This window comes from Alosa pseudoharengus, unplaced genomic scaffold (assembly GCF_046254945.1).
Source record: "Alosa pseudoharengus isolate Yale_2024_CS ecotype anadromous, Long Island Sound unplaced genomic scaffold, YU_APseudo_1.1 YU_APseudo_1.1_scf_13, whole genome shotgun sequence".
Taxonomy (NCBI): domain Eukaryota; kingdom Metazoa; phylum Chordata; class Actinopteri; order Clupeiformes; family Clupeidae; genus Alosa; species Alosa pseudoharengus.
This window is the reverse complement of record NW_027468598.1, coordinates 2,860,296-2,886,883: the sequence shown is the minus strand read 5'-3', so window position 1 is coordinate 2,886,883 and position 26,588 is coordinate 2,860,296. Positions and strand designations below refer to the sequence as shown.

Genomic DNA, 26,588 nt, shown 5'->3' with positions numbered 1-26,588 from the left:
CCAAATGTAACTCACTGGTCCAGAAAAGCAACTGTTGTGTCAAAGAATTTATAACCACATGCTCTCATTGATTGTATGATTGCACTATTTGTGGTATGCAAGCATTGTACAACGGGGGCCCCATATCCAGTATTCACAGAATCATCACATATCCAGTTCATAACAATTAAATTAGATATAGTCACCTACAAATGAAACAGAGGGCGCTTGTTTTATTGAGCAGGTCTTGCATAGAAGCCATAATAAGGTCATATCTGTGTATTATTTGAAATTTTAGGCTATGGTATGTTTATTTTTTCTTCACACAGGATGTTAGTGTGCCGTGGGACATTTTAAGTGTCAAAAGTGTGCCGTGGCACAAAAATGGTTGAAAAACACTGGTTTAAAGGGTTAAATTGTTTAACAGTGAAATGTTGTAGTGAGGACTTTTATTTTGAAACAGTTTTTGGCAGAGGAAGCAGTTGAACAGGATGTGTAGTCTTAATAGGGCCAGTTTGTATGCTTAAAGCCTGAGACTGGCAGTTGATCCAGGTGGCCTGAACACCTGCCATAGGATTCTAATTGCTTAACGGCCGTATTATGATGTCACAATCGGCAATGTTAAGTCTATGGGGATTTTTTAAAAGTTTTTCTTTAATAGTTTAAAAAGTATAAAAGTTTCAAAGTTGAAAAGACATAGCAGCTTTGTCCGTTTGAATACCTACGTTACAAAGTTTGAATGAAGTTTCTAAGTTAAACTGTTCAAGAGAAATAGCGTACGGAAAAAGTGGTAAGCGGAATAATAATAATAAGAAGTTGCCTAGGAAGAACAGTACAGTGCATTTTCATGCACTGTAATAAGAAGAAGAAGTTGCCTAGGAAGAACAGTACAGTGCATTTTCATGCACTGTAATAAGAAACATAAGTTGTTGCCTAGGAAGAACAGTACAGTGTATTTTCATGCACTGTAGTAAGAAGAAGTTGCCTAGGAAGAACAGTACATGCACTGTAATCAGGTTTATAGCCCAAGTCTATTTGCATATACAAGGAATTTGGTCTCTGCATTTATCCCATCCGTGAATTAGTGAACACACAGTGAGATGAAGCACACAACGATCACACATGAGGTGAAGCACACACTAACCCGGAGCAGTGAGTTGACTTGCTACAGTGGCGCTCGGGGAGCAGTGAGGGGTCAGGTGCCTTGCTCAAGGGCACTTCAACCGTGGTTGTGGGCATGGGAGAGCAGTGCTCTTCAACCCCCCCCCCCAACATTTCTCATACTGGTCGGGGATCGAACCGGCAGCCCGAAGCCCTAACCAGTAGGCCACGGCTGGCCAAGTATACTTACAGTGGGCATTACTTTGAAATGGCCACTTCAGTCGCGCATTACGCGGCGTGAAGCTGCGTGAAACTTTAGTACCACTTTCAGCCACTGTGCGTCGCTCTGTCAGTAGCCTGCCTGCCGCCCCTTCTGAAAAAGCAGGAGGCTAGGAATCCCAGCCTACGAATTCAATAACAAAATAAATCATGCATAATTAAAAATTACCTTGATTTAGGCTACTAGGTGGATTACCGAACGGGCCTACCGGGCCCAGGCCCAGGGGCCCAAGGGGTCAGGGGGCCCTGAAGCCCAACATCTACGTGAAGTTGCTACCATGTTCTCTACCCCTGAATGGCCCCCCTTAGTCAAATAACACAGGTTATATAATGTGATATGTCTTAAAAGGGCCCCCTCAGTCTTATAACACGGATTATGTTATTCGCCCCTTATATCTGAATGGGGCCCCTCAGTCAAATTACACAGTTTATACAATGTGATACGTCATAAATAGAGCCCCTCAATCATATAACACGGATTATGGTATTCACCCCTAATATCTAAATGGGGCCCCTGATCAGACAAATAACACAGTTTATACAATGTGATACTTTATAATATCAATCATATAACACAGGTTATGTTATTCACCCCTAAAATATGAATGGGGCCAGTCAAATAACCTTGAGTATGTTTCATGTCTGAATGAGCCCCCTCAGTATATATGTCTTAGGGACCCTCAATCATATAACACAGGTTTTCTGAATGAGGTTCTGTTGACCAATCGAGTTGAGCAGTTTTTCTATCTTTCTTTTCCTTACTTGATTAGATGGGATGTTTGAGCAACTGTGAGGAATGCCCTTTCAAATGTTATACTTGCCAGATAACCTCGTTGTTATTGTTATTAGCCTATTACTGACAGAGGGGGCATTTGTAATTTCCAGGACAGGGATGTGACTGAGCCCTACACCTACAGTACCAAAGATGCATCCACCTCCACTCAAAAGAATAGGTCCATAAAATAGATTCTAAATAAAATGTTGTTTGTGCATACAGTGAGAGAAGTATTCATTTTATGTTTCTAAGTTGTAAACAATTATTGAGAGTCTTGTTTCCAGAGCTCTCTTTGATCATCTCCGCTGCAGTTGCTGTACAACATTACATTTCTTGTGGTGAAAATATGTTTTTAGGGTTTACTGTAAAACATATCACTCCGCACAAAGTTTGTTGGTAGATGGGTCAGCGGCCAACATGCCTAATGCAACATTACAGAACTCAACTCATCCAAAATATTTAAAGTTAGAGTAGGTTATTTCTTGTTTATATTATATAATATCATCATGGCTAAAATGTCTCGGAGAAGTCTGAGAAACAAAGCCAGCAAGTCTCGTCTTTATTGTGACATGAAAGCCAGGCTGTGGCATGCTAACATAGCCTATATGCTAGGCCTACTCTATGGATTATATGTTGGATTAAGTCATCTTCACTTCCAAACCTAGAGGGTTTACAAGTATAAAGAACATAAGGTAGGTTATGTTATGATATTATTGTCCCGCTGTGGCATGGTTAATTGCAGTCTCTGTTAAGGCAGAAGACGACACAAGTTCAAAAGGACTGCTGAGAATTATCCTGGATTATGGCCTCCAATCAATGTTTCCCAATGTTTATGTTGCGCTCCGCATATTTCTCACTGCTAAGGGGAACGCTCATTCTCCTTATATTACTGAGTAGGATTAAAAATGAGTTACGAACCAAAATGACACAAACACGTCTAAAGGCACTTTCTCTCATGGCTATTGAGAGCGAACTGACACGCACATTGGACTTTGACGATATTGTGAACGATTTCGCGCAAAACAAAGCCAGGAAAAAATGTATTGGATAAAGTTGCCTTGCCTAATTTTGTGAATTTAGGCTGATATTCCTGTGCTAGTGATGCCGATTTGAACACGTTCTCTAAAATAGTGTTGGTTTTCTATTTTTCTCTTATAAATTAGCCGTAGGCTATAGCCGGCTATAAATTGTTACTTGGAGGTAGGGGATGTTTTTTCAACTGAGTGTAGCCTAACCTACCGGCTTAGCAAATCCATACAGTTGCTTAGGCTATATGATGATGATGTTGCATATGAATTTCTCCTCTTTGCTTAACGATTAATTTAGCCAATGTTTAGCCAACGAGTTTAAATTGATGATTTATTATTGCCTATCGGTTTGTTGAATAGCCTAGGCTAATGCATTTTTCATAAGCTGTCGGTTTTAATTCAGAGTAGGCCTAAACGTGCGTTTTAATTGAGCGGATAGAAAATCCTGCATTGAGAATGAGAGGCTACTATAATTTAGAGTTTATATAGTGTTCGAATTTATATGTCTCATATGTCTACTTCAAATGCTTGAAATTGTCCTTTCGAGATACACAAATAAAACATATGCTTTTAGCGCAAACGTGTAGCGCTTCCGATTTATGCGTGAGTGAAGGGGGCAGGCTGTGTGTGTTGGGGGGGGGCTTTTCGCGTCCTGTGCCCAGGGGCCCAGTGGCTCATAATCCGCCCATGGGCTACTTGGGTATGGCATAAGGCTTGGCTACACAGTGGTAACGAAAATCGAAATCTGCTTTTGATAGCCTACCGGTGCCGCTCCACAAAACAAAAAAATATCTTAATTTGCTGTCTACGTTATTGTCAGTGTTGGGGGTAACGCATTACAAAGTAAATTCAAATTTCAGTAATTCATTACAGTTACTGAATAACTGTAACGTCCCTTCCTGCGTTACTCTTGATATCTCTAATATATTGACTTATTGTTTCCATAGGCATGCAGTGATTGCTTATTGAAAATATAGATTAGCCTAGACACATTATTTCATTGTAGAGATATGAGCAGGACAGAGCACGCATTCTCTCCTTGCACCGTTCTCCCTCAAACAGGTTGGCTTCAGCCCGCACCTCCCCTACTATGCAAATCAAAAAAGTGTCTTGTGCAAGAACTGTTCATGCAGACTACAACTTGCGCGGTGTAGCCTACACAACTTTGTTCAAAACTGATGCATTCAAGTTAACTTTGCAAAGTTAGTGTTATAGCCTACTTATCACAACATTCACATCGCAAACGCTAATTTATTCTAACGTCTCTATACGGAACTACCTGCTTCATTTGCGGAGGACGAAGCACCTTTAATTGAGCCAGTAGAGAAATAACTACAGATAAATCAGAATTTATCTGTAGCCTAGGGTAGGCTTCTGCAGAAAACAATGTTGTTGGCGATTTAATACTGTCTAGCGACGTTTTTAACAGGCTATAGAGGCTTAGACAACTATTATGGAAGAATATTAGACTCAAAAGTTTTGTACGTGTGTATCACGTTTTGAAACTGTAGAAATTATTTGTAACTGTAAAAATGATCTGTACAAGTAATTGTCAATTTCACAAATATGCCCTACACTTACAAATCTATTCTACGGGTACGGATCGGTTTTACAGCTACAAATCATCCTACAGTTAAAAATATTTTACAATTGCAAATATATTCTACAATTACACATCAATATTCTACGCACAAAAAGCTGCTCTACAGTTACAAATCTTTTCTACAGGTGTACAGACTTTTGCACCACCTTAGGGATGAGAAGTGTCTCATATGTATTGTGTGTGTGTAACAGGATTTGTAACTGTAAAAATTATTTGTGATTTAACAAAAAAATAACACGAACAATTTTAAGCATTTCTCATATGTCGTTCACTTACAAATATATTCCAGAGTTGCTGTCTTTCAATTACGAAACTATTCTGCCATTACAAATCTCTGCTGCTCGCACAAGTATTTTCTACAAGTACACAAGTACTTTTTAGACTGTTCTGGCGCTTCCTGTTGAATAGCCAATGGCGATCCTCAGGTTTGGCTAGCCAACCATGAATCTCAGTTCACAAACCAATCACAGAGCAGGAGCAGCGCGTTGTCATGGCTAGTTGTGTGGGTGCAACCAAACTTGGAGTCTACGCTTGGAGCACGCTAACAGAGAATGTCTAAGGAACGGGCTCCGATGCTAGTTTCCTATATTCCTTGAGGTACATTGATAGTTAATACAGCCAGTGTACATGATACACGGGGCGAGTAGTTAACAAAATGTTTCCCTTCTCTATCGGCAGTTATCTTTCTGGCTGTTCCTAGGTAGTTAAGTTATCAATTTATTTACATTTCAAATGGGCGACTTAAGCTATGTTAATTACAGTCATCGTTTTACATTTCTGATGGTTCGTTAACTTTGATAATTTGCCAACTGTACCTGTGCAGATAAACTACTACAAATACAGTCATGCTTTTCCAGAATGCTCTCTTTCTACATAGTGTTTCAGTGTGCATGTAAATATGCATCGTTGTTTTTGTCTATTCATGTAGCCTAAGCCAGTGTTTCTCAAAGTGTGGTTCGCGAGCAGGCATGCTAAAATATAATAGGCCTATAGATGATTTGTTTGCGATGTTGAACAACTTTTATGTAAATCCAAACAGTTCTGTAACACTGCCTATGTAAGCTACTCCAGTTTAAATCATGAATCCTGACAATAAGCAAGGTGGTTCAATGAGTAGGCTTACTATTGTTTTGTTTAGCTAGGTGGTCTGTGAGTTTTTTTTTATTTATTGGTTAAGTGGTCTTTGTTCTGAAAAAGTTTGAGAAACACTGATGTAATATCTCTTATCAAGGGCCTTCAAGATCACTCCACTGGATCACTGGACCATTCTCTACATCAGCATCGAGGACATGTAGCCTACCACTGAATAGAAAATACATCTCCTCCCCTCCTATATTTGTTCTTTAAAATGTGTTTCTTAGGTCTATTGTATTCTAGTCTTTGAACACCATTATTGTAGACTTCTCCCCTGTCCTGTCTGATAAATTTAAAATTGCATTTTTAAATATTATTCCCTAATGCTGGGATATGTGAACTTTAATAAATAATTTTATTCATTAGGCTTACGTTTTTATCCAAAGCAACTTAGACATCAATTCTTACCAGAGCCAGTTTCTCAGAGCAAGTTGGGGATACACGTAGGTGCCTTGTGGCAGCTGAGAAACAAAATCACAACTTTTCTGGCTACTGCATATGGTGCACACATTGTAGTTAAATATACAACTAGGAAAAATAGCAACCGGCATACAGTTTCTCATTGCATAGTTTATTCATTGAACAACTGGAACTCTGGTCACCGTCTGAAACACTGAAATTGTTGACTATACTGCATTGAACTTGCCGAAAACAACACTAGATCAAGCCAAAACCATAATTGCTTTATTTCAGCGTTGCATCCATAGCTTCTTTGAAGGTGTCCCGTCCAGAAGACCACCAGGTCTTTCAATGTCTCTAAAGAACCTGTAAGAATTAAAAGACAATATCAGAAAATACTTTTAGTAGTAGTTCGTTTGTTACACAATGCTAGCCTGGTTAGCGCTTCGGACTTGTAACCGGAGGGTTGCCGGTTTGAATCCGGACCAGTAGGCACGGCTGAAGTGCCCTTGAGCAGGCACCTAACCCCTCACTGTTCCCCGAGCGCCGCTGTTGTTGCAGGCAGCTCACTGCCGGGATTAGTGAGTGCTTCACCTCACTGTGTGCTCAGTGTGTTTCACCAATTCACGGATTGGGATACTTTCACATATTTTTCAGTCTGCGAGTGGTTCAAGTACAGATCTCTCATCAAATCCAAATCACTCTGATCAGCCAGGTTTCAAAATCGGGGGGGGGGGGGGCGGAAATATCTTAGGAAATATTTGTCATACCACTTACAACGTATTGTCTGAAGTAGGCTGTGACACGTCATGAGTCTTCCATTTCATCTTCGTCAACCTCCGCCTCATCTGGTCAAACCACTCTTTTCAAAATCATCTGCAACAAAAACAGTGCGCAAATTTAGCCTAGTCTACTGTATGACTTCAACGAGGTGATCTTCAGTTTCGTTCTGCTTACAGTATCTCACTGTCACTGCAACGCCTTTGAATGCACTCCACTGCCCTGTTTACAAATGCTACAGTGGACTTAAACTGCCACCTTGTGGCGATAAGTTTTAATACATTTCACACAGCTGCATGAATCACAGAAAGTGCGAAAGAAGTGGCCACTTCTGAATGGGACCCACTGTATGTGGTAACAGTCAATATTTTTTTTCAAATGTGCTTCATAAACATACAATCCTGCACTGTGAAAACAAAAAACTTCTGAATTATACTTCTCCCTTCACCCAAATACAATAATGAAGGTGAAAGGAAGTTATTAAGCATTAATGGTGCTTCCTAAAGGGGGTATTGATAAATAGTCCAGAGGCTGCCTTTGAAGAGCCTGTTCCAGTCTGGTTTTCAGCCTCTCTAATAACCTGCCAGTGTAGGTCAATTTATCATAGATAATGATCTATCACTGACAGGAACCAACAAAAATGTTTGAAAATAAACTGACTTTTAAAGATAGAATAGTAGGGCTGGGCGATATATCGGTATTACGACTACGACCAATATATTTTTGAAAACGATATGTAGTTGAGACAATATCGTAATACCGGTATTATGTCAAATAATGGGCCATTTTATCAAAGCCACTTGCTCTTCTGTGTTCAGACCATTCAGATAGCCGCAGCTCTGCTCAACTGCGCCCCTTGCGTGTGCACGTTCTCCCTCGCAGCACTACAAACTTTCAAACATGACGGACACTGAGTCAGATTTTGTTTACCTTGATCAGAGAGGTTAGTGCTGATGCCTATTCCGTCGGCACATCAACGGCTAGACCGATAATTCTCGTTGTGAAATCAAAATTCCACTGGAGCTCCAAGCGGTTTTGTACACGCAGATTTAAGTTACAACACTGTTTAGCAGCTACAGCTCTTCGACTCACGGTAAAATGTCATTTTTGGTACATAGCCTAGCTAATTTAAATACACTGATGAATGCTTGCGTTTAGCGACAGTAACAGATCTAAAGTCCTCAGGGAGACAACCTAAACGCTGATTTTATTAAGAGGATATGCACGCGACTCGCGAGCAGTTAGGGCATCATTTTTTATGATTCCTGAAACCCCATTCAATCTTGCATAGGGATTTTTCTTACGAACCGGAACATGCAAAAATGAACGCATACAAAACGACGGTAGCGTCTATCACACTCTTGATGAGTGACTCAGTTACGTTGTTTAAGTAGCCTAATTGTTTAAAACTATTTTTGTTGTTGATAGCAACATGTCTAGACCATCATAGTCTACATTTGCTTGTCATCTAGGCCCTATCAAATCCTTACAGGTAAAAAACCTGCATTGTGTGACAAAACTGCAGTTTTTTTCAATATTGTTGTGCCCAAAATAGCTTATTGCATTGTGCAGTACAATGTAGGCCTGCGTTGTCAGTCAGGGTCAACTTTTGGTCTTTTGTTATTTGCACAGCTTTATCAGAGCAACTGTAGCCTATGCCTTTTGTAGGCCTATGTTATTGTTTACACTTTTTTGCACAGCTCTGTTAGAGCAGTCTGAAATTAATATAATTAAAACTGGCTGTTGTCATAATTGTTGTGTTGAGTGAATATATGAAGCACTTTGCTCTTTCTGTTTGAAATATCAATATCGTATCGATATCGTATATCGCCAATCAGCCCAAAAATATCGGGATATCAGTTTTGGTCCATATCGCCCAGCCCTATAGAATAGTAGTGATTTCTCTTTAACTTTTACAAAATATAAAACATACATATCCGAGGATGTTGTTTTAAGTAAGAATACTGCCGTCAACAAGTTCAAAAGGTATGCTTTTTGAAACTCACATCGGGCGGCGACCTATTTTCATAGACAGTAAAATATATTTTATGACCCACCTGTGCTTCAGAAGGAGGCAGCAACTGGGGATCCATAAGAACCTGCTTACACAGAAGAAATAGATACAGACAGATGAATGTGTCTACCAATGCCCAGCACAGTATTTCTGTATTATTTATTTTGTACCTTATGATCAGTCATGAAGAACCATCACAAAATGCCAACATAGCCTAGCTGATGTTGACACCAGTTGGTATGTTTTGTCACACATATCAATGGATACTTATTATTAACTTATAACTAACTCCAGAGCAATCTGTTGAGCATCAAACCTACAGTACTACGGTTTTTCTGCAGTAAGTTGTTTCTGTTGCCTACTATAAGAGTTCGTCCGAAGTAGCACCTCACAATCTGGAGGTAGACCTGGCATACGAGGCCTAATGGTTAGCACACCTCTTGATAATAATGCTGAGCCTACCTTATGACTGACAAACTCCCTTAAAACTTTGACCGCATTTGTTACAAACTTGAAACAAAATGTCTTCAAAAGTATGTTGAGTGTTGTTATTTATTTCCATCCATCCACACCCTACATTTCCGTTCGCACTTGTATGCTGCTTAAACTGAAAATTTAGCTACCATTGCTATTCTACATAGAGATTGAGTGGGATTTGGCTAACTAGCGGTAGCTTGCTATATATAATAGTTATTTGTCTGTTGCCCACATTAGTTGCCATTGATTGATCTCACCTCGTTGCCCCGTATATCAGGTACACTGGCTGTATTAACAAGGAATAGTGGACATAAAACAAGTCTGTGTGGTGTAGGCTACCAACATACCTCAAGGAATACAGGAAACTAGCGTGCTCCAAGCGTAGACTCCAAGTTTGGTTACACTCACAGACAACGACGGCGCTGCTCCTGCTCTGTGATTGGTTAGTGAACTGAGATTCATGGTTGGCTAGCCAAACCTGAGGATCGCCATTGGCTATTCAACAGGAAGCGCCAGAACAGTCTCAAAAGTATTTGTGTACTTGTAGAAAATACTTGTGCGAGCAGCAGAGATTTGTAATGGCAGAATAGTTTCGTAATTGAAAGACAGCAACTGTGGAATATTTAATACCTGTGGAATATATTTGTTAGTGAACGACATATGAGTAATACTTAAAATTGTTCGTGTTATTTTTTTGTTAAATCACAAATCATTTTTACAGTTACAAATCCTGTTACACACACACACAATACATATGAGACACTTCTCATCCCTAAGGTGATGCAAAAGTCTGTACACCTCTAGAAAAGATTTGTAACTGTAGAGCAGCTTTTTGTGCATAGAATATTGATGTGTAATTGTAGAATATATTTGTATTTGTAAAATATGTTTAACAGTAGGATGATTTGTAGCTGTAAAACCGATCCGTACCCGTAGAATAGATTTGTAAGTGTAGGGCATATTTGTGATATTGACAATTACTTGTACAGATCATTTTTACAGTTACAAATAATTTCTACAGTTTCAAAACGTGATACACACGTACAAAACTTTTGAGTCTAATATTCTTCCATAAACTATGACCCACGTTTTGGTTTCGTAAAAGAAATTTGCCCTACTTCTTGACTGCAATGTAGTCAATTGACTGCTTGACAGGTTATTTTTATTTTTCTGTACAATAAACAAATACATCTGCTTTATGCCGCAGAATTACGCACTTGGCCAGCCTATAAAACGGGCACATTTTTAGAGAGAATAGAGAATGTAAGAATGCAAGAATCTGTAGACTATTTGTGGCGGGTTACCATAAAACAATGTTTAATGCATTAACTCAAGACCTCAAACGTTTTCTAAACAATAAAAACAGAAAGGATGCAGCAGGCAGCAAATGTAGAAGAGTAATTTCCAGTGGAAGAACAAAATGCTGAATGAAGCCCAAAGCTATGAAGGCATATCTGGCAAGTTGTTATTTTATGAAGACGTAAATGGTTGCGCTATAGGTCAAGTTTGCAAGGAGACATAACGCGTGAGCACACAGCTGTGGTAGTGGGGGCAGGAAAATTACTGTCAGCGCATGGCTTTAATACAAAATTCTTGAACAGAAGCCTTATTAAATAAAGGTCTGCCTTGAATGCAGGCTTGCTCCAAAATAAAGGCCTGTGGTTTGCGCAGCCTACAGTAAGTAGGCTAAATAACAGATCCGCCACAATATCCGGTATGATGATTTTTTTTACGAGCAATGTGTCCATAGCTGGGCCATTCTACCGAATTCGTGCAAATTCAGAGGTTGAAAGATTTTGAAAAAAGTGTATTTTTTCCCCAAAACTTTTAATTCACATGCATTGTATAACATCTAAGGTACACATTTCTAATAATTGGACATTTTAATTTCATATTGTCTTTTTATACAGTTTTGGAATGTTTTCCTTCTCCCAAAATGTGTCACTACCGAAACACAATAACAATTAACAAAATAAGAAGTTTTATGATAATCTATTAGGAATTTCTTTACATATACCTTCTAAATATATTTTTTAGAATTTTCTTAAAGCATTTCCATGATTCAACTGTTAACAATAATATTTTTTAACACAAAATAAAAGGTCATTTATGAGATTAATTGCATTTAAAAAAATATATTTCTTCGTAAAACGCATAAAGTTGATCATACCGTTTTCAAATTTAAGGATGTATTACTATAAATATATATTTAACCAAACACCACCATGTTATCTTGTCAGATGATTAGATATACTCTTTGATACTACTACATCAGACTGCCAGTACTTTGTGTTGATAAAAATGACAAATAAGTCACAAATGTTGCACATAATGCAGCTAGCACATATATCAGACATATATATATGTATATTTTTAAAAAGAAATCTGTTTAATATTTCACTGAACAGCTGATGGATAGTTTGGGTGTTATAGGATGCAAGATAGAAAATGTATGCTTGGTTTTATAATCCTTCAAGAAAGATTTATTAAGTGTTCAAAAATGGTCACATTTAAAAGTATTAGTATCTAACATGTTGACAATTGCTCAAAGAACACATATAACCTCCAGATCTCATTTTAGTGTTCAATTTGTTAACTTCAGGGCCCTATTTTGACAATCTAAGACGGATGATCTCAAGCATATGGTTCAGATGTATGTAGGGAGTGTCTAGTTCACTTTTCCTAGTTTGACAGCGGAATAAGTGATCAGACGCCAGGTGCATTGTTCAAAAGGATTGTTCTAATGTCCCTCGCTCCTTAATTGAAGGGCTACCTCAAAGTAAAAACGACCTAGGGTTTAAGTTTACAATACTTCGGTTTATCTGTAGGATGCCCATGGACACTACCGGCGAAGTGTAAGGCTATTTTGTTTTGGTTGTTTTTACGCTGGAGTATCCCTTTAAGCATGAATGTTTGTTAGGTATAACGCATAACCCATAACTGCCAACCCTCCCGTTTTCCAGGGATTCTCCTGTATTTCAAGGTCATCTCCCGGGCGCCCACCCGTTTTGTTATTTCTCCCGGGGAAACTCCCAGAATATTGCATGACCATCAAACTTAATTTTAAAATCACAGATCTATTATTTTTTTTGTGTTAGTCTGACATTTCCCAGGTTGCCAAATTGGGTATGATATGCACCCTACACATTGCCAACACAATGACTTACTTTCAATTTCAATCCTGTTGTTATAAAACCTGGCAACCCAAAACCCGTTTTTTAAAAGCTAAATGTCGGCAGGTATGCCATAACCAATCAGAAGAAAAACAATAAGAGTGCCATCTCCCATTCCCTAAAAGCAAGTACTGCATGTACCATGACACAGTACCACCATACGGATGAGCAAACACATTTCTGCAGAAGGGATCTGCTGCAAGCTTACAGTTTTTTACTCTTTAAATCAACACTTACCCCTACTAGGTACTCACACAAATGTGAAAGTGTACAAAACAAAATGTGAAAGTATGTATTGAACTATTGTTGGAATGCTTGAAACCAACGCTGGTTTGCCTCGTCCATAGCCAGCCTAAACTTTGATCCACTCGGTCAGATAGCCCAAGTAGTTAAGCAAATCCGCAGTTCAGTTTTTGTTTTTTAGATGTAAGACAAGGTTCTTTCCCAAATTTCAGCAATGAAAACAAAACGAGGGTGGAGGGGTGGTCCACTGTGTAGGAATCCTGGACCATGACCAATCCTGGACCCATGACCCAGATCAGGAGTGAGGTTTAGGGGGCTGTATGTTGGTAAACCTCCCTGCAGACGCCTATAGAGTAGTGTTGCAGCCTGGGCTTTTGTTATTTGCTTTGCTTTTGCTTTGCTATTGCTAGCATGCTCGACTCCTGATCCGAGGTGCTGCTGTTTGCGGGTTTCCAGACGAGTGACAGGTTGAGCTACGTGGTTCAACACAACACAGATTACACAGGCAAACCAGCGTCCCCAGGTGTATGGAGTATGTATGTGTCTATGTACTGTCTACGCTCATGCACCTCGCTTCCTAACACCCCGATAACATTCCAATGAATGTTAAAAATGCTAAGGACATTCATCCAAGCACACCAGCACAGACTTTGAATTGCGTTGCCAGAGACTTGTTGTTTAGGTCAGTGGTTCTTAAACGTTTTGTCTGGCGACCCCCAAAAAACATTGGCCAAGTCTCGAGACCCCCTTCTCTCCAGCCAATGAAATTTGTTTTCATTTTGGAAAATGTTGCAAGACTGGCATTGGAGGCAGAGGCAGAAACGGTACGCAATGTCAACATCAAAACCAAGCCTTTGACAATCTGATTTATTGTTTTCCAAAGGATAACTAGCACTCACCCAATGTATAACTGGCAGTCCTGTGGCAAGAAAAGGCTGCATAATGTTCTGTCACTGGTAAGCTTACATACAGCATCTTTGAAGTTATCGTTGCAAGAGGCGCAGATAGAGATTTGAGTTTGCGTAAACAAAGCATTCACATTCGGAGGAACATTATGGAAACACTGTGAATTGTAACCCTATATCTAGGGCTACTGAATATCCCAGTTTTTAAAATGTTGGTCTGAAAACCTTCTGCAAATCATTTTGCGACCCCTCCCATATTTTTGTCAACCCCCCTGGGGGTCCCAACCCCCAGTTTAAGAAACACTGGCTTAGGTCTTACTACCAGGCTGTTAGATTCCTGACGGTGCACTCTCAAAATAACTGAAATAATACCCATTTAACTTTAGATCACATTCCTTGGTCAGTGGTGTTATCATTTTTTGTGGCGTCAAAGTAGCAATTTGTGATCATATGCCTGACCACACCTTTTTTTTTTATCGATACACCCGTGGGTGTGCAAGGATCACACAATATGGGTGTCTGGCGGAATAATGATAAAATGCGCTGACCTAAAACTAGGTAAACAATTGTGTCGCGCCTGGTTCCTCAATGCACTGAGTGTAAGATAGGGCCCTCAGTCTTCCTAACTAATGCTTCTGCAAAAATATGCCGTTGAACAATGATTTCTTTGGTACTTCACTGAGTCATCCCTCAATATTTGTCTATATTTTATCAGTCTTTCTGCTCCACATTTTCCTTTATGTTTAGACATGTTGGCAATTTGTTTCTATATTCATGGGTGTCATCAGGTCCCTTTCCACAGGTGTATACAATCAAGCACCTAGATTACGAATGCAGACTGCATGGTGCAGGAACCTGATGAAACCCATGAATAGCACTAGCTTAATCATTGAAATTAAAATGTTATTTTAGGTTGTAGGCCTAGTCTTAAATATCCTAAAATGCATTTCATTTATATAAATGTGCAACTGATTTACCAAAATATAGGACCTAGCGTTCCATTTAGTCACTACCGAAACAATCTCGTCACAACCGAAACTTGAATACATGTTTCGGTTGTGACTGTTTCGGTAGTGACGAAAAAATATATTTTTGAGCCTATCTCAAAGATGCTAGTCAGCACATGATTAGATAGCACAGTTCTGAACATTTATACACAAATAAAAACTACATTTTCAAAAAAACCAACCAAAACAACTTGATTAATTGAAATAAATATGTGTTCGGTAGTGACGTTCTTAAATGTTCCAGCCTGATTTTGAGACTTTTGAATGCATTTACTCAAAAATGATTGGGCTGATCTACTCACCATGTGGCCATGAGAGAGAGGGAGATGCACACACACTTCCTGGTCCAAAATGGAGAAGTGTGGCTAAAATCATTACCCTCCTATGGGCTAAACCTTACAGTGTTTCGGTTGTGACATAAAAATGCGGGACAACATTTTTTACATAATAATTTATGATTTACAGCTCTCATCAAGTTTTTCAATGACATACGCCTCAATACAGATTCAGGTAAAACCTGAACCTTAAAGTTGTGAAACCTTAGTGCAGCATTTGACACTGTTGATCACAATATTTTATTACACAGACTAGAACACTGGGTTGGATTTACAGGCATAGTTATCAACTGGCTGAAATCATATCTACAAGAAAGGAGTTTCTTTATTGCCATTGGAAACTGTACCTCAACACCAATGTCCTTGACCTGTGGTGTTCCCCAGGGGTCGATCTTGGGGCCACTATTATTCAACCTCTATATTCTCCCACTTGGACAAATCATCCAAAATAATTTGATTTCATATCATACTGTAGCTATGCAGATGACACACAAATTTACTTAGCTCTGTCACCAAACGACTATGGTCCCCTTGAATCTCTGTGTCAGTGTATAGAACAAATCAACACCTGGATGTCTCAAAATTTTCTTCAGCTGAACAAAGAAAAAAACTGTAATTTTTTAAAAGTAATTATATTTGGTAAAAAGAAGGAAAGAGCCACTGTCCTTGACACAAAAGGGTTGAAAGCAAAGGATACTGTTAAAAATCTTGGTGTATTAATTGACAGTGATCTAAATTTCAACAGCCACATGAAAGCGATAACTAAATCAGCTTTTTACCACCTCAAAAATATTGCCAAACTTAGAGGGCTGATTTAGAAAAACTCATTCATGCATTTATCTCCAGCAGGGTTGATTACGGCAATGGACTTTTCACAGGCCTTCCTAAAAAGACTATCAAACAGCTTCAGGTGATACAAAATGCAGCAACTAGGGTTCTCACAAAAACTAAAAGAACTTAACAATTGTTAAGTCCCTGCACTGGCTTCCAGTAAGTCACAGAATTGACTTTAAAGCACTACTGCTTGTTTATACATCACTAAATGGAGCAGGACCTAAATACCTCTCAGACATGCTTCAGTAGTATACACCCTCCAAACCTCTCAGGTCTCAGGAGAAAAACCTGTTAGCAAAACCTGCGGTTAGAACAAAACATGGTGAAGCAGCTTTTAGCTGCTATGCGGCTCAGCTCTGGAACCAACTTTCGGATGACATTAAAAAGACCCCAACTGTAGCCAGTTTTAAATCTAGACTTAAGACCAAACGGTAACACTTTCTATGAAGGTTGTATTTATAACGCCCTATGAATGCATTCATAATGTTTTATAAGGTGTCTATAAAGCATTGTAATGCTCATTATTACCATCTATATGTATTCACAAGTCGTCATAACCAATTTCATGATGCATTATGACAGCTAATTATGAATGATTATAATTTTAATCTGAATAATGCATTATAAATATGTCAAGATCTGCCTACTCACTTGTCAGTTTCATGATGCATCATAACTACTTCTCTCTGCTAAATGCATATAGTGATGCATAAAAAGTTTTGACTTCTACTGTAGTCCTATATATATCTATAACTATAAGTATATGTAATAAAGTTATCATAATTTATACATCTCCCTATAGCACACACTTATAAACAGCTATGCAATATCATAAGTGTTATTTGTCAGCTCTAAGTAAAGTGACAAGAATATGACCCTATTATTAACAGATATAAGTTCACTGAGTAATTAAAGGGTGCAATCAGGGATGGATTACTGCACGGGCCTACCGGGCCCAGGCCCAGGGGCCCAAGGGGTCAGGGGGCCCTGAAGCCCAAGCCTTTGCATGGAATCATTGCCTCAATATCAACAAATCAGGATGTAGGCTATGAATCTGATTGAATTTAGTATTGGCCATCCCCAAAATGCACCAGAATACAGGAAATCACATCAAAAATGTTTTTTAAATCTTCTGGGGGAGGACCCCCAACCCCCCCCCCCCCACATATACGACAATAAGTGGGGGGCCCTTAATACATCTGGGCCCAGGGGCCCGATAGTTCATAATCCGCCCATGGGTGCAATGAACTAAGTATCGAGTCTAGCATCTTTACCCCATATGCACAATATTATAAATCACTATGTTAATGTAATAGGTGTTATTTGTCAGCTTTAGGTAAAGTAGAGCAAATGAGGTGTTAGATATAAGGTTATTATAAACAAATATGAGGCACAATTAAATGAGAGCCTGGACAGTAAAGACAAAAGGAATGACAAATGAAAACAAAGTGAACTAAATGCATTCCTTTTGTCTTTACTGTCCAGACTCTCATTTCATTGTAGAATAATATGGTCATATTCTTGTCACTTTACTTAGAGCTGACAAATAACACTTATGATATTGCATAGCTGTTTATAATTGTGTGCTATAGGGAGATGTATAAATTATTATAACTTTATTAAATATACTTATAGTTATAGATATATATAGGACTACAGTAGAAGGCAAAGCAAAGTAGGTATGATGCATCATAAAACTGACAAGTGAGTAGGCAGATCTTGACATATTTATAATGCATTATTCAGATTAAAATTATAATCATTCATAATTAGCTGTCATAATGCATCATAAAGTTGGTTACGACGACTTGTGAATACCTATAGATGGTAATAATGAGCATTACAATGCTTTATAGACACCTTATAAAACATTATGAATGCATTCATAGGGCGTTATAAATACAACCTTCATAGAAAGTGTTACCGACCAAACTGTTCTCAAATGCTTTCTGTTAACTGAGTTATAAATTCTGAATCTGTCTTGAAATGTATTCTACCTTGTGTCTTTTATTTTGTCTTTTTAATCATTCTCTATTTTGCGTTTTATGATGTAAAAAAATATATATTATTACTATGATCTTTACGTTTTAAACTATTCTTTCACTATTGCCCTTTTATGCTTTTATTTGTTATTACTGTTTGATTTTGTTTATGTAAAGCACATTAAATTACCTCTGTGTATGAAATGCGCTATATAAATAAACTTGATTTGACTTTAATTAATTTTACCTTTACAAGCCTTCCAGGGCCTGCTGTCGAGAAGCATCCCCACATCATGATGCTACCACCACCATGCTTCAAATTAGGGATGGTGCGTTTGTGGTGAACCTTCTTCCATTTGACCTTGAAGTCTCCCACATGTCTTTGGGTTAACTTTAGTTGAGATTTAATAAGAGCTTTGTCACTCACAAGCTTTGACTGGTGAAGAACTCGGGCAATAGCTGTTGTATGCAGTTTCTCACATCTCAGCTGCTGAAGCTTTTAACAACGTCAGAGTTGTCATAATGTGCCTTGGTGGCCTCCTCCACCAGTTTTCTTCTTGAACGGTCACTCAATTTGTGGTGACGACCTGCTCTAGGCAAATTTACACGTCACATTCCTTACATTCCTTAATGATGGATTTCACTGAACTCCAGGGGATGTTCATTTCTTTTATCCATCCCCTCACTTATGCTTTTCAATAACATTTTCTCTGAGTTGTTTAGTGTTCTTTTGTCTTCATGGTGGAATCGTAGCCAGGAATACAGATTGACCAGAGACTGGAAATTCCAGACACAGGTGTCTTTATATTACCATACTATATAAATATTCACTGCACTCCGGCAATCTCCATTTTACTAATTGTGAGACTACTAGCATTAATTGGGTGGACCGCTGTTTTTTTACATCAGTCACTTTAGCTTTATTTATGCAATTGCTTATTTTGCATTATATTTTTTAATTATTAACATTACTTTGTAGAAATGTGCTTTCACTTTGACATTAGAGGGTATTTTTGTAAATTATAGTACAAAAAGGCACTGCATGGCTATCCCTTCCTCCCATTTCTATTCATTTCATCTTCTGTTTTCTCCCCTCAATGTTCCTGCGTCTAAATTGATCCTTCAATTCTTCATCACAGCCATTTTGGTGTGTTTTGTGAAGGTTACCTGTGTAGAGGCACTCAGGCTCATAGCTGGGTCTGATGGTCAAGTTCCTGGTGCAGTTGATCTCTTTAGATTGCAGGAGCATTGAGGCAATGACGTGAAAGTTGCTATTGCAGGAGAGGGTGATGAGGAGGTGGAGGAGCAGACGCTTGCTGTGTTCAAACACTTCAGGGCGGTAGTGGTCCATGCCTGTTTAGGATGAAACACCAAAACAGTAAACATGCAATATACCAAATCAGCTTTTTTTCTTAATATTTGCAATGATGTCGGAGCTTACTCTCACTCTCTCTCTCTGTGTATGGAAGTGAGTGTGTATGTATGTGTGTGTTAGGGCCCTATCTTACACCTGGCGCAACAAGGTGCCAAGTGCGACACAAGTTTTATTCCAATCTTACACCCAAGGCAGTGATGAGTTTTTCACCATGTACTCCAGTTTAATCGAATATTACGCCCACGGGCATATAAATTAATAAAATAGGTTTGGTCAGGCGCATGATTCAAAAATCGCTATCTTAAACCCACAAAAATCATTACGCCACTGACCAAGCCTCTGGTGGATCAAAAGATTCTACAACTTGTACCTGGTTGTATTATGGAAAGAGATTTTTTGTTCACATGAGGGGTATTGAACATTGGTCGTCTGCATGGAAGACCTGCGGCCATCCACTAAACCACCCTATTGTTGTAGTAAGGCATCCGTGCAGGGCATCTGTGGCCTACTGGTTAGGGAATCGACTTGTGACCGAAGGGTGGTCGGCTCGATCCCTGACTGGTAGTAAAAATGTGGGTGGGGGAGTGATTGAACAGCGCTCTCCCACATCCACATCCACAGATGAGATGCCCTTGAGCAAGGCACCTAACCTCCAACTGCTCCCCCGGCGCCAGGATTAAGGGCTGCCCACTGCTGCGGGTGTGTATGTGTGCTCTTAGTGTGCTCACTGCTCTGAATGTGTGTGTATGTGTGTGTGTGTGTGTTGTAATAATAATAATAATAATAATAATACCTTCGACTTATATAGCGACTTTTTATGGTACCCAAGGTCGCTTTACAACACATGGATGGGGGGACCTCACTAGTAACCACCACCAATGTGTAGCACCCACCTGGGTGATGCATGGCAGCCATTATGCGCCAGAACGCTCACCATACACCAGCTTGAGGTAGAGAGTGAGGGAGTGAATGAGCCAATTACAGTGGGGGATGATTAGGGGGCCAGATTGAATGAGCCAGGTTGGGAATTTAGCCAGGACACCGAGAAACCCCCTACTCTTTACGATAAGTGCCATGGGATCTTTAATGACCACAGTGAGTCAGGACCTCGGTTTAACGTCTCATCCGAAGGACGGCACCTCCTACAGTGCAGTGTCCCCGTCACAGCACTGGGGTATTGGGATCGATCTTTTTTGGCCAGAGGGAAGAATGCCACCTACTGGCCACCCACCAACACCACTTCCAGCAGCAACCTAGTTTTCCAAGGAGGTCTCCCATCCAAGTACTAACCAGGCCCACACCTGCTTAGCTTCATTAATTCAGCTAAGACAAGGTATCTATTGGTCTGGCTGCTGGCCAGTACACTACCCCTGGATGGGTAAAATGCAGAGAACAAAAAATCCCTTGTATATGCAAGTATACTTGGCCAATAAACCTGATTTACATTTTTATTGTGGGTTAGGGTTAGGGTAAGGGTTTAGGGTTATAACAGTGTCACAACAACTGTTATAATACAACTAATGTCACATACAACTAATATGAGGAGAAAGTAACAATAAATAAATGTGGTAACACTTATAATAACTACACACAATTCATAATTTATTAAGCATTTGTAAACTATTATTTCTCATCAGTAAAGCATTTGTACACAGTAATAAATGGTTCATTCATAGTAAGTAAGTAATAAGTAATTAGGTATACGACTGGAAAGTTTGGTGTATGTAAGTGCTTTTAAAGTGGAGATTTCGTTCTCAGAGTGGGAGAGGAAACTCATTTTGAGAAAACAGCCTTGAAACACAGCCAATAAGATTCCGTTGCCAGCCTAGACTCGTCTTTGAACTTTCGCCATTGGTTGCTGATACAAAGGAAGTGTCCATATTTGGACAGTGTCCAAATTGCACAGCGTTATATAGGAAGAACAGAGCTTTCCAACGGTACTACACATGATATGTTTTGGATCATACAGGCATGAGTAGACTAAATGTAATGAAACTAGATGTACCGCAGAGCGGTACAAAATATGACCGCCGCCCAGTCCAGCACATTTTTTCCACAAAAAGAAATCACGCTGAAAGGCCTATATGATTCTAACTGTCTCACTAAATTGCATTATCCACACTCAATTCTCACTGATATCTGCTAGACAACAAGTACCAAAACATGATTAGTTCATAGATTTCACATGTAAAATGAATTTTATACAACCCCACCTCCATCTTGCCTGTTCATAATTCTGAGAAATTCTTGAATTGTGTGCATGTACATGTTTATGTTATGCGTGTGTGTGTGTGTGTGTGTGCGTGCTTGTGTTTGTGCCTGCGTATGTGCATGTGCATGCATGCGTATATATGTCTACTGTGTGAGTATGTGTCATACGTAGGATTACTGTGAATGTATGTGTGTGCGTGTGTATCTGTTTATGCACATGTATGCATATGGAATGGGTTTACATGACCCCTGGAGGCAAACATACGCAAAAAATTGGTCATCCTAGGCCCTACGGTTCTCAAGAAAAGCGATGGTTCCATGCTATCCATGTGGGGGTACATGCCCACCAAGTTTTGTGTACCCCGGTCTTTCAGTGTCCCGGGAATCCTTGTTGGTGTACGTCACTAAATGTACACATAAATTATTTTATTGTAAGGCCCCCCATGAACAAAAAATTAGGTGTTTTCATCACAATATCTCTGGCTGACATAGTCAAAACTGCACGAAATTAAAAGTGTAGGATCATTATGACACCCTCCAAATGCATGCCAAGTTTTGTGTACTTTCGTTCATGGGGGGCCTTACAATAAAATAATTTATGTGTACATTTAGTGACGTACACCAACAAGGATTCCCGGGACACTGAAAGACCGGGGTACACAAAACTTGGTGGGCATGTACCCCCACATGGATAGCATGGAACCGTCATTTTTCGTTTTGATCTGTAGCCCCCCCGCTGGAGTGGACCCCCCGAAAGGAGGGTAGGGCAGACACAGTTCTCTGTGAATATCTTGAGAACTGTAGGGCCTAGGATGACCATTTTTTTCCGTATGTTTGCCTCCAGGGGTCATGTTAACCCATTTCATGTCCACACATGTGCACAAACAGATACACACACACACACATACATTCACAGTAATCATACGTATGACACATACTCACACAGTAGACATATGTACGCTTGCATGCACAGACACATACGCAGGCACACACACAAGCACGCACACACACACACACACACACACACACACACACACACACTCACACACACACACACCCACACACATAACACAAACAAAAAAGAATTTCTCAGAATTATGAACAGGCAAGATGGAGGTGGGGTTGTATAAAATGAATTTTACATGTGAAATCTATAAACTAATCATGTTTTGGTACTTGTTGTCTAGCAGATACCAGTGAGAATTGAGTGTGGATAATGCAATTTAGTGAGACAGTTAGAATCATATAGGCCTTTCAGCGTGATTTCTTTTTGTGGAAAAAATGTGCTGGACTGGGCGGCGGTCATATTTTGTACCGCTCTGCGGTACATCTAGTTTATTTATTATTTAACATATTTTAGATTTATTTAGGCTTTAGGCTTATTTACTATGAACAAACCATTTATAACTGTGTGTACAAATGCTTTACTAGTGAGAAACAATGTATGAGCAATACTTTACAAATGATGAACAAACCATTTACTAATAGTTTACAAATGCTTAACAAATGATGAATTGTGTGTAGTTATTATAAAGTGTTACCATACATTTGTGATCAAAAAGTTGTAGTAGTTCAAATTAAATTCATAACAACCTTAATTATGTAATGTTTTAATTATTGATAGATAATTTGAGTTCTCAGTAATTACAGATTAAAATAGCTGTGCATGCAAACAATGATAACATGACTATTTAGCAATACAATAAGCTACACTGGTCATTTTCAGCCACACATCATCAACACATTATTTGATAATTTAGACAATTAGAAACAGCAGACAATGACTAATTGCATTAACCCCTTTGACATGACTTAATCAAGTTATAAGGGATGAGACACTAACCCAGAAAGAGGGCATGTATGAGCAAGGGCAGATGAAGTGCCCAGTCCTCACTCACACTATGGTCCACCACCAACTCCGTCATCAAGATCACTGCAATGTTACACCTGCTCAAAAACACAACCGGTCATCATCACACCTGCATCCTCTGTGGTATAATAGTGTGCATTATGCAAAGCTAAAGTCTTTCAATTACATTGGTACAGATGTCTTGATTAAGTAACATGGTGCAAACTTAACAATGACCATAAAGAAATATACAAGTTGGTGCCCTGGTACAGTATAAACACGGAAAGGGTGCTTTATTTGCACACAGTCCTTACTACACCAAAGGACCATCTAAAGCTGATATACTACTTCTCTTTCATTATCACACACCAGAAGGATGCATTGTAAAATGCGATGTTTCCTTATAGTTTGTCCTTTTCATTTACACGGTTTCATGGTCCGTGTATGATTCGTTCATTAGTTTCTCCATTTAAAAATAAAATATTTTTTTTAACATCCGTTTAAACCAATAGGAAAAGATAACGTTTTTTCATTTTCCGATTGTGTAGTCAAATTCATGTTGGTAGTAACAGCGTTTAAGTATAACGTCACTTAACGGAGTTACTTTTTCAGTAACAAGTAATCTAATTGATTACACTTCCCATTTTAATAACGCTGTTACCGTTACTGTCAAAAATGCGGCGCGTTACTATAATTGAAGCTGTTTTTTCATCTGACCAACAGGTTTTGTTTTGAGAAATGAAAGTGTCGCTTAGATATGAGCTAAGTTCCTGTAACTCTAGCACCCCCCTAGTGGTTGAATGTCACCAAATATACTGTGTGTCCTCAGGATGGGTTCCCAAGTCCATGTACCAAGTTTGGTTTCTATACGTGAAAGTGTTGCTGAGGTATGAGCCTACTTCCTGTGATTATAACGCCTCCTAGTGGTCAAAATACGCCACATTTATTGTGCGTACTCAGGATGGGGTCCTGAGTCTATGCACCAAGTTTGGTATCGATACGTGAAAGCGTTCCTGAGATATGACCTACTTCCTGTTTTGTGGCTACAGATTTTGTTTGGCTGTAACGGCTGTGACGGGTGAACGCTTTTGAAAATCAAAAATCCTTCTGATAAGTTTTGTCAGGCTACAGAGGAATTGACCAATGGCAGCAGTTAACGATTCCCTGTGGTTTATTTACCAAATATGAAACATGACGGAGGCGTTCAAATGCTACTTGTTTATCAGGATACTGTTTCACTGATTTATTTTTAAAATATGAGCTATGACTGAAGTTGGGTGTGAATGTTCAGTGTCTCCCACAGAATTGGATTAAATGTGTGGCGGTGGCTGACTTGGACAACGGGCGAGGTGGGGGGGGGGTCTAATTGAGTGCCTGTCACTCTAAGGCGTTTGTTAGGGAACCATTGCAATAAAATTGAAAGTTAAATTAAAGGTTCATACTTCTTCTTGAGACAAACAGTTCTGAATCTTGGAAAAATTTTCCATTTACATCTGGATTTTGCAAACATTTAGTGTCAGAGTCAATAAAATTAATAGAGCATGCATGAGTAACCTAGTCGAATGAAAGTGATTGAATTATTTTTAAATTATTTAAATAGTGCAACATAGAACATTAATGTGTGGTGGCTGGTTTTGATTTACCATAAAGTACAGGGCCTTCAACCTTTTTCAGCTCAAGGGACCCTTGGCTGAGGCCATAAGGCCAAGGCCAAAATGTTACCAGCTTTCGTGAACATGAAACAGAATTCACAAATCCATTCAATGATTTAGATTAGCTTCAAAATGTAATGTCTTCACCCAAACTACACTTTACAACCAAGTTCATGAATATCTGCCCTGTAGCTTTTCATGTTGTTGTATCATACAATGAACAGACAAACCATAATGTAGAGTAGCCTATGTAATCTAGTCTAATCTCATTGACGCATAACATGTGGCATGGCTTCTTTCATTACCACACGTAGCCTACTGTAAATCATGGCAATAAGAATAGCAGGTTACACGTTCAATATGCTGTGGGCAGTGTAGCTCAATTTGAGGGGGCGTCATATCAATGGCATTGCTTAAGATTAAAAAGCAGAGGTGCAGAGTCAATAAAACAAAAATGAAAGAAATAAATACATTAGGCAGGCAAGTGCCAGTTATAGCTGTCTTTGAAAAGTTTTTGTTTGGATGAAAGTAGCGCACCAATCTAAGTTTTTCTTAAAGTTGTTTCGTGCGCAGGTTCACCATTGGTCATTGCTTATGGTTAAATAGCCTTAAATTTAATTTAATCCCTAAAATGTATCATATGAGGTGGCTCTCCATCGATAAAAATCACTCGTATTACTCGCACATCCTTATGTTTTCATGTCATTTTGACCACTAGCCTTCCTGCTTTCTGCAAAACACAATTGCAGTGGGCCATGAAGATGCTTGCTAGCTTCTGATACAATCTATTCTAGCCACGGGTAACGTGAAACGATGAGCTGCATATTTTTTTAATGCATGGTGGAGTGCTACAGCAGCATGCCGGTCAATCTTGTAACGAAGATAATGACAAAGGCAGGAACATTAAACTCTTCATTGAAGTACAACTGGTAGGCCTACTTAACAGGTTCACGGCTAACTTACTTTGTTCATCAACGCACACCTTCACAAACTGTATTCCCGTCGTAGGCTACTGATATTGCAGTCATAAACATCCACGATGCAAACTCATTACTCGAGAAATAAAACAATGTGCCTTCTCACGTTGGTCCTCTGTGAATTGCAATACAAAACAGTGCCACCTAGTGTCTAAAAGTGTGAGGTAAACCTCTTTTTTCGCCACTGCTGCCTACCCAGAATGCATTGCAAGTCTTTAAATACCACAAAACAATACAGTTATACATAATCTTCGTAAATATATGAATTAGCATACTTTTGTGCATGTAAAAATTAGAATAATACTCTCCTACTCTTAGAATAAATTTAGAATAATATTCTCATATCATGACAATTAAGCAAATTAGATTTGAACACCATGATAGTGTACTGCAGAGTACTGCTGGTATATATATCTCATGGTTCCTCACCAAGAATATCTGTCCATACTATCCCGTGGCATGATATTGAATTGATG

The 26,588-nt window shown here is 39.0% G+C and overlaps 1 protein-coding gene and 2 long non-coding RNA genes across 3 annotated transcripts in view; all 3 read right to left on the bottom strand.

Annotated features, from left to right (window-relative positions):
• LOC143121459 (protein furry homolog) overlaps positions 1–26,588 on the bottom strand; it is a 522,367-nt gene that overhangs the window by 90,942 nt on the left and 404,837 nt on the right. Inside the window, exons 37-38 of the mRNA XM_076281827.1 lie at positions 23,478–23,581; positions 19,216–19,401 (exon numbers count right to left, since the gene is read on the bottom strand). Of these exons, the coding sequence (XP_076137942.1) occupies positions 19,216–19,401; positions 23,478–23,581 (290 nt within the window). The remainder of the gene's footprint in view (positions 1–19,215; positions 19,402–23,477; positions 23,582–26,588) is intronic.
• Positions 6,562–6,981, bottom strand: LOC143121465 (uncharacterized). The gene is made up of 2 exons (XR_012986489.1): positions 6,893–6,981; positions 6,562–6,664 (listed from the first exon to the last, which is right to left on the bottom strand). It is a non-coding gene; the product is annotated as an uncharacterized LOC143121465 (long non-coding RNA).
• LOC143121463 (uncharacterized) lies at positions 7,133–9,973 on the bottom strand. The gene is made up of 3 exons (XR_012986487.1): positions 9,917–9,973; positions 9,136–9,177; positions 7,133–7,174 (listed from the first exon to the last, which is right to left on the bottom strand). It is a non-coding gene; the product is annotated as an uncharacterized LOC143121463 (long non-coding RNA).